We start from the raw sequence: 9,184 nt of genomic DNA, 5'->3' as shown, positions 1-9,184 counted from the left end.
CGAACACGAGTGGGAGATACCTCCCGGATATGACTACACCAAGATTTTGTTTTACAAATCTCAGCCTCAGCAATTTAATTGTCGTCAGTCACACGGCATGGTACTTGTTCAGGACGATGAACGTCCGCTTCGGCCGTTGGAAATACATGTTGTCAAGGAGGTATGAAAAAGTAACATTTTGATCAGCAAATAACATTGAAGTCCACTGCTTGATAAATTTAAAGCTAGATAAGTAGTGTTTTGTCTTGTATATTCTTAACTAGATCGAAAATGTTTAACTCGATTGTATCTTTATATGAATTTATTTTTTTTTCTCCTTACATTTTCCAGGCGAGTTCCAAATACTCTAGTGTTCTAAATGCAACCACATCTCACTTTATACAAGGTCGACAGATTATTGCTCGACGTCAGCAGATAAAAACAAGGTTCAGACGTGAATTTGCTGGTTTGAATGGTGAATCACTGGATGGTGGTACTAAAATAACACTTAGGTAAGGAAACGTTTGTGTTCTTAGTGAAAATATCAGCTTTTTGGGTTTACCGTTTTGGGTTACTCATTAAAGACAGAGTTATCATATTTCACAAATGAAAGGAGTCATGTTACTCTTATTCCATCGAAAAAGAATGCTGGTCTTTTTTGTTTCTTTCCGAAGTTTTATTTGCAGTTCTTGGCATCCAGTGCAAAGACTTCCTGCAGATGGTATATATTTTTTAGTAATTAAATTTACCGTTATAAAGTCCAGTTCATTTGAAAAGACTACACAAGGTATGTCTTTTAATAACATATTGACTATGTCTTTTAATAACATATTGACTGAATTATTCTGAAGCCAAGAGTATTAAACGACGATATTTTAAAAGGTTTCCTGAATACTTGACCAACAGACATGATAATTTCTACTCCTCATATAATAAAGAAGAGCAACCTTCTGTGAAGATAGTTTTGTTATTTTTTGCTGTTGAGAACTTAACTAAATCGACAGTTTATTATTTGGCCAAGAGAATGTTGTATTATTTTAATTTTAGTACCACTTGTCCACAATTTAACAGTAGATGTGCAGTGGCGTAGTCCTTATGGACATTTAAGTGCAATCGATTATCCACTTCTCAGATTTTACGCTTTTATGTGGTTTTTTTATGCTATGTTAGCCGTCATTTGGTAAGATGGTTTTTTTTCATTTTATATTTCTTGAAAAGTTATATGTTCATTAGTTTCCAATTTAATGTGGAAAAAAATTTGTTTAAGAACACAAAAATTGAAATATATCATTTAAAATTCGGGTCTCAACTTTTTGGATTTCAAAAATTGTTCGTCAAATAGCATTCGTTAATAAAATATTATATAGTATGAATAAAATGGATAGGATTGGTAAAAGTCTCCTTTGATGTATGGAATCAGCCAATAATTCTGTAATTTTTACTTTTTTTGACTCTTCTTTCATATTTAGAATGAAAAATTAGAATATATATCCTATTCTTCCATTGCTCTTCCCTCTTCTTTCATCTGAAAATTTAAAGTTCTCATTTCTTCAGGTTAATATGTTGCTTACGTTACTGGATGGATATTTTGAGGATACAGTTTTGTATTGGTAAAATTTTATAACATTTCCATATAGTGGTTGCATTAGCGATTCAGTCATCTTTTCAAAATTCAAAAATCTTAAAAATGATGTATATACGTGGGTAAATTAAGGTGCTGTGATCGTTGCTGGTATGATCGAGAAAGGAATGTTTTATTCGGAATATGCGGCAATGAATGAAGATGGTTCCACTGTTCACGGTTTCATTGAGGTGATTGGTTTTTATTGAAACTTAAAATCCTTTTTTAGTCTGTCTCTTTTGTTCCTCAGAATATGAAACTGATTTGTTTACTCAATATTTTGTTTTGTTTGTATATATTGATTGTTGAAAAATTTGTTCACTAACTATAACAATGATCTACGCTCATTGATTTAGACAGCAGAGTTAGTCTCATGTTTGAAACGAACAATGGCTCGTGTATTAATTATAATAGCTTCACTTGGCTACGGCGTTGTGAAACCAAGACTTGGCAGTACTGTCAGTCAGGTTAACTTTTCTCACCTTATTTATTTCTACTTATTTACTGGCATAATATTCATTAGTTAACCCAACGGAACAAATGATGTTCAATTTTGAGATGGAACTGTAAGTTTTTGCTGACTGCCATCTGCAGATAAAACGACAGAAAGTTTGTCGAGAAATAAATTTATTCATTTGAAGGTAATTGGCATGGGCTTTATTTATTTCGTATTCAGCGCTATCGAAGCGATGGCAAGAGTGAGCAAGGTATTTTGTTTTCTTAGCATTTTAGGCCTCTCTGCTTTTGGAAAACCAAATTGTAATTTGACAAAGTCTTAACAACATCGCAATTGCTTTTCCTCCAAATTCAAGCATTATTTCAAGTCAAAAGCAATCAGATAGTAATGTTTTTTCTTGATTACTCTTACCATAAATATTTTTAGAATCAAGTAGAAGGGATGAAGCAGAAGCAACTAGCAGCTTTACCGTTGGTATTGATTGAGGTGGTTATCTTTTGGTGGATTTTTACATCACTTATCAGTACTATGCGAGTGCTGAGAATAAAAAGAAATATGGTGGGTATTTTTATTTTTTCAGTAAACTAACATATTTTATTGATTTCAGCTGAAGCTATTCGGTTCAGAAAAATACGTCTTATTTGTCCATTTTAGTTTTTTTCTTGATGGTTGTTCGGCCTTTCGCCTAATTTGAGGCTCTTTTCAAGTGTTTTTTCATTACTAATTGTTTCGCTTACAGTTTTAATGCAACAAGAAAATCCCGTTTTTTATATATTCCAATTACACATTAGATCTGTGAAGTTTGGCAAATTACTTGAATTATATTTTCCTCAGGATCTAGGTTGAGATTTCCTTAAAAGATTTGCTGCAGTAGTTATAGAAGGTCGACTGTGGAAGTGTGTTTACATGGTCAACTAATTTCATTTGATCACTTTTCAATTAACTTCGAATTGAAATTCATTTTCAGGTAAAGCTTTCTGTATACCGTCACTTCACCAATGCGTTGTGCTTTTCAGCTTTCATAAGCATAATATTCTTATGTTGGACAATTTATATACACAATATGCAACGGTGTTTAATCGACTGGAAAGAATAGTGAGTGGTTCATGTAATATATTCGCCTAGTTATATATTGACATTTCATTCCAAACCGTGTTTCTTCAACTGATTTATGTGGGGAACGATTGAATAGCTCATCAATTAAGTTAAAATAGAGATAATCCATAAAATCATTTTACAGTTGGGTGGACACAGCATTTTGGCACATTCAGTTCTGTTGCATTCTGGTCGTTATTATGATTTTATGGCGTCCATCATGCAACAATCAACGTTATGCTTTCACGCCACTGCTTGATGATAGTGAGGATGAGAATGATGACGGTAAGTGCCGTAATTTCAACACTTCTATGCAAGCGAAAATAATTAGAAAGGAGGGTTGAGACAATCTAAAATGAAGCCGGTCATTTGTGATGTTGAAGGATTGTACTTAGCGACGGTGAATGCAACAATTTGTGGGAATGCAACGCCTGAATTATATTAATTCTTTTGCTTACCCAATTTATTACCAAGCTATTCCTACATTTAATCGAAGGTGCAGACGAGCTTTTCAATACCAGTTATTATGCGATGACTGGATTAAACAAGCGAACTACTACGGTGGATACTGATGCTTCTGCCCATGACCAAGAAAATTCTAATAAGAAGCAACATGAAGCTCAGGAAAGTGACCAGAAATTGCAGGTCTGAATCGAATCATTTCTGTTACCAGAAATTCCAAAGTAACTAACATAATTTTCCACTGTTTTCAAAGATTAAGTCAGTGTTCATATATGGCAATAGAAAAAAAAACATTCGATCGTATTTTGATTTTATCTTCCTTTGAGATGTAAGTAAAAGTAAAAACAAAATTACATCTAATTGCCTTCATTGGCAATGGTTGTAGGATATATAGAATGAAATATGTGCATACTACTGGTATGTTAGTTCACATATTGTCAGGAAAAATCTTGTAGTTTTCTGTTGCTCTGACTCCACTGCATCAATAGTAACCTTTATTGGTCTTATACGATATTGCACAATATTGGATTATGTAATAATAGGGACGAACAACACAGTAAATATTAAAAGATACCGAACGCAATAAATGGTTTTGTCGGTCGTGCTGGTGAGCTATCCAACAGCTGCTTTTACTGCTGTCGAATCGTTGTCAAAGTTAAATGAATGACCGTGCTGTCGCCTTAAGTGCTTGCGCGAGCTGTCGAATTAAATAACCGCCTTGAGCTGTCAGATTTTGTAACTGACACACTCGGATGACTGATCCTAGCTGGTTATATAGTGGAATGGTTTAACATTCCAGACACATTAGCTTAGCTATCAGACCGAGGTTCTTTATAATATTTGGAATTTGCGCATGACTTCTTTACAACAAACATTCCGTTAATTGGATATAAGCTTGATTAACAGAATGGAAGGAATTTACAACAAAGGGCTTTATTTGCAATATTTAGACATTGCAATTATGGTCGGTAAAAAAACTGAAAGTTAGATTGGGACAAATGATTCATCATTTTAGGTGTCGAAATATTTATTTTATTAATTTTATGTAATGAATCGTTTATCTGGGAAATATTCTAAATTCTAAATAAAACAAGTAATGACATTTTTTCGGCTTCGCCACCATATGTTGCGTTTTTCTACCCTAAAAATATGATAGTAAGGGTATGTAGAGTTAGTGAAATGGGCATGGTAAAAAGAGGAAATTAGTAATAAGTTTGGTAATATGAGCAGCAGTTGCAGATTCAATTTTAATTGTTTGTTAAACTTTTAGTTGCTAACGCGCTTTGTTATTTTTAGGAGGAGCTGAAATGGATTGAAGACAATATCCCAACTACGTTTGCTGACCGCTTGCTGATAGATAACGAAGAAGACAGGGAGCAAATGGAACTGGAACTTTCCAAAATGCTTTAACAAAGGCATAAAGATTAATTTCATTGATTTTTAACATTGTTATTTGCAGAACGATCTAATCTGGAAATAGTTTGTACAGAAAATAGATCATTTAACTTTTTTGACTTGTTTTTTGACTAGCATTCTGGGACTTATTGTTGTGGAAGTTTGGGGATTTTGTGTGTAAGCACAGTCGAATATTGGTTATTTGTTGATAGATGGAAAATCGAATATTGATTATTATTGGTTATTGGTCGAATAGTGGTTATTTGTTGGTAGATGGAAAAAAAAAATCAATATTTGTTGATAGATGGAAAAGTATTATACGTTACAGGAGAGTTTCCAGAGAATATTAAATACAACTGAATTTTAAAAATTTCGAAATTGTAGAATAACCTTTTAAAATGACTTATGTGGAATGACTTATACAGTGGAAGTTTGTCTACAACAATCTAAGAAATTAGAACCGATTGACTCCAAGATGACCTGAAGTTTTTTGCAATATGCCAACATTGACCTGAGATTTTTTGCAATGTATTGACTTTAATCTGAGATTCTCTACAATATGCCAACACTGCGTATGAATTTGATAATCAACGTAAGTTGATGTTATCGAAATACTGCAGGTGGCCATAACTCTACGAAATGAATGCAAATTCATGTCTTCACGGATGCTTCAAACGTAACATATGCAACAGCGATATATGTTCTAAACAGCAGTGCTGTAAGGATGAAAATATCACTGATTTTAGCTAAATCTAGATTGGCTCCAACTAAAGGAATGAGCAGACCTCGATTGGAAATAATTGCGATACTTATTGATGTACGAGTAGTAATGTTCGTCACGCAGCAATTAGAACTAAACGGGCGTCCAATAATTCTTTGGTCGGACTCGAAATGTGGACTATGTTGGATACAAAATCATTCAAAATTGCTGCCAAGATTCGAACAAAATCGGAAAAAAGGAATACGGGGAGCAAAAATTTCATTTCAATATATCCTCAGTGAGTATAACTCTGGATATTGCTACAAAGGGGCTCTTTCAGGAAAACTAAAGGAATATGGTGGAAAGGACCGCAGTGGTTAAAAGAACCCGAAAGTAAATGACCTCAATGGGAAGATCTGACCATGAAAGAATATGAAGACGAAACGGAAGAACGAACCATTGCAAAAGTCACGACCCGAAAAATTGAGAATACAAACTTTTGGATCATCGACACAAGCCGATTTAGCAAGTGGTCAACATTGGTAAAAACGACTATTTTGGTTCTTAAATTTATTAAAAGAATAACAAAAGGAAAATTGTCATGGTTGAGTCCGATATCGGCATAAGGACATCGACTAACATCTGAAGATCATAAATTAGCTGAATGAATGATCATTAAACAAGCACATAGAGAAGCGATTGCCGAAAAAGAGATAGAGAAATGGAACTATACTATGACGAGGATGAATTATGGGAATCATAGAGTCGCCTAGAAAATTCAGAACTGGATGAACAAAGCAAACATCCAGTTTATTTACCACGACATAATGCAGCTACCGAGCTTTTAACACGGCAACAGCATGAGACATCATACCATGCCGGAAGCAAACATAACTCTCAGAACTGAGACGTAAATTTTGGATAGCAAAAGGGCGAACTGAAGTTAAACGTATCATCAATAACTGCACCGGTTGTAAACTATGGTCGGCGAAATCATTCAAGTTGCCCCTCATGCCTAATTTACCAAGAACACGAGTCAATCGATTAAAAGCTTTTGCGTGTTGATTTGGACTATCTAGGTTTTCTCTCAATCAAAACTGTCCAAAAGATGGATTGCCTTATTCACATGATTTACCATGAGAACAATACATTTAGAAACAGCCGATAATTTATCTTTCTTCCACGTATTAGGAAGACTCATATCCCGGCAGGAATATTTAGAACGAGTTTTAAGTGATAACGCGAGTCAATTCCAATTAGCCTTTAAAACTACAAAAGAACAGCATATAAAACTAATGGTATTCTTAGCAGAAAAGATGATCTAGGAGAACGTAACCCCAAGAGCATTTTGGAGTGGAGAAATCTATAAACGATTTGGTTGCATTGACAGAAAGAACTATGAAAAGCTATGAAGAGAAAAGCCATCGGAAGGAAGCTACTGTGGGAAAAAGAATTCATAACTTTAATTTTGGAGGTAGAAGGTATCTTAAACACTCGACCATTAACGTATGCCAGTTTTGACGGTAGTAAAGTAATACGTCCAGCAAATTTCATACAACCCAATGCTTCCGTAGTTATACCGACAACTAATGATAATCAAGATGAATACATGTCAGGAACACTGAACGCGAGGAAACGACTAATTAAATATTGGGTGACTACACTCAAGGTACTCGACACATTTTGGGAATTATGGAAAACAAAGTATTTAACAAGCCTCAAGGAACGAACCGTGAATCCTAGTAGGAGCACGTGAATTCTAAAACCACGGAGAATCAATCGCTCACCGGGAGTAGGAGAGATCGTATTGTTGGACGAACATGAAACTCTTCGAGGTTTTTGGAAATCAGCATAAATAAAAGAACTTGGAAAAGGAAAAGATGGAGTCACAAGAGCTGCAGTAGTGGGAACTCCGTATAGAAAAGTCCTCGCAAGGCCGATAAACGTGTAATATCCCCTCGAGGTCAACATCGAGTCTGATACAGAAAGAGACTAAAAATAAGGCAGAGTATCGGGAAAGCTTCGCTTGTATATGTTATATAGCAAGGGAAAGGTTTATTCAGTAGTAGAAACATAACAATTATTATAATACAATATTATTTGATAATGAAATGAGAAGGTGGGATAGGGGGATTCGGTCCTTTTAAACGGACAATCAATCGTCAAGTTGAACGAGATGAAGTAGACGTTAATTTGATCCTCAACCAAGAAGATTTATTTTAGAATGCCAAGAATGTCTTTATTGGCGCTTTTATATTGCTCATAAGTGGATTGGGCTTACGATAAGAGAATAGCTCCATTTAAGGTCTTTACAAAGCCAATAATAATTTCACAGCTGTAAGAGAAATTTATATAAAAGATTAGATTTCTTGATACGAAGAGGAAATTGCAGAAAAATCATCTTACCAGATATACCAGATGTACAGCTTTATCACAGTTTGTATGTAAATTAGCGGATGTGTACAATTTCAATATCAAAGAAGACATTTTTATGTGATTGAGTTTAGATAACAGACAGACTCATCACTTTAGATATAGAAGAAACGTAGTATATATTTGTTGTATAATGTGATGAGTCTTTATCACGGAAATGTTTTTTACGATAAATTCTTTAGCTGTTTGGACATATTACAATTTCCTTCGGTTTTTTCCAATAGCATGTGACTTCATACTTCGTATGAAGACATTTTCTAATTGAATGTTCGACAGGTTCGGAACGATCTTTTGAAACTATCAAAGTCAATTTAGAAGTTTTAGAATACATTCGCATGTCAATTATGTCCATACATCGCCACAGTTTTAGATTCACACCTAATGTCGAAACCTTTTTGGATATATCAAGGTATTTTTGTATGACATGGTCGCTATCCAACACAAGAATAGCGCTAGAGATTTGCATATCATAGAAATTTATAATTTAATCGACACTTTAAAATTTAAGTTCAAAATTGTGATTTGATATGGATCGGATCGAATAGATCTCTGAGATTCGTTGATCTCTACCCCGTTTTGTAATCAATAGTACATGTAATATTATTAGCACTGCTTGGCCGGCTGATAACTTGAAATAATTCTTTCTTCTAACAGTGCTTACCAACTGACATATTAAACACGGAAAATAGTGTGAGATATATTGATGCAGTAACTGGATAATTATTTGTGAGGGTTACTTAAAATATGTCATGACCCCTATTTGCAAGCATTTTCTTTGAATATTTTGTATTTAATGCTATTTGAAATGAATGGGAAGCAGGAGAATCTATTTGTTTCAAAAATTGTCTTAGTTACCATTGGTTATACTTCTACTTATACTTGATGTTTTTATATAATGAAAGCTGGGAAATATGCGCTCCACGGATTCAATTTCTTAAACGTAAACATAATATCCGTGTGCAGGTTATGTGTATTTCCTTTTTCCAGACCTTAATTTTATTGTTTGTGAAGGTGTTTAGATCTTCCTGAGAAGACGCCTTAC

The 9,184-nt window shown here is 34.2% G+C and overlaps 1 protein-coding gene across 1 annotated transcript; it reads left to right on the top strand.

Annotated features, from left to right (window-relative positions):
- The first annotated feature begins 80 nt into the window (after positions 1 to 80).
- On the top strand, positions 81 to 5,286 carry LOAG_10063 (hypothetical protein). The gene is made up of 13 exons (XM_020448076.1): positions 81 to 160; positions 331 to 491; positions 666 to 766; positions 1,027 to 1,159; positions 1,534 to 1,589; positions 1,694 to 1,791; positions 1,957 to 2,067; positions 2,242 to 2,307; positions 2,484 to 2,615; positions 3,025 to 3,152; positions 3,298 to 3,437; positions 3,655 to 3,797; positions 4,911 to 5,286. Exons 1-13 carry the CDS (start codon positions 98 to 100, stop codon positions 5,022 to 5,024), a joined length of 1,446 nt encoding a protein of 481 aa, XP_020301748.1. The 5' UTR covers positions 81 to 97; the 3' UTR covers positions 5,025 to 5,286.
- The last annotated feature ends 3,898 nt before the right edge of the window (positions 5,287 to 9,184 follow it).

The sequence above is a fragment of the Loa loa genome, assembly GCF_000183805.2.
Source record: "Loa loa unplaced genomic scaffold supercont3.58, whole genome shotgun sequence".
Taxonomy (NCBI): Eukaryota; Metazoa; Nematoda; class Chromadorea; order Rhabditida; family Onchocercidae; genus Loa; species Loa loa.
Note: the sequence above shows the minus strand (reverse complement) of the source record. Positions and strands in the feature narration are given on the sequence as shown.

Excerpts from the sequence above, each read along its gene's own strand:
- LOAG_10063 (XM_020448076.1), top strand. The coding sequence starts at position 98 with ATGGTACTTGTTCAGGACGATGAACGTCCGCTTCGGCCGTTGGAAATA. Across the intron at positions 2,308-2,483 it reads CGATGGCAAGAGTGAGCAAG|AATCAAGTAGAAGGGATGAA; the intron begins GTATTTTGTTTT and ends AAATATTTTTAG. Across the intron at positions 2,616-3,024 it reads TGAGAATAAAAAGAAATATG|GTAAAGCTTTCTGTATACCG; the intron begins GTGGGTATTTTT and ends ATTCATTTTCAG.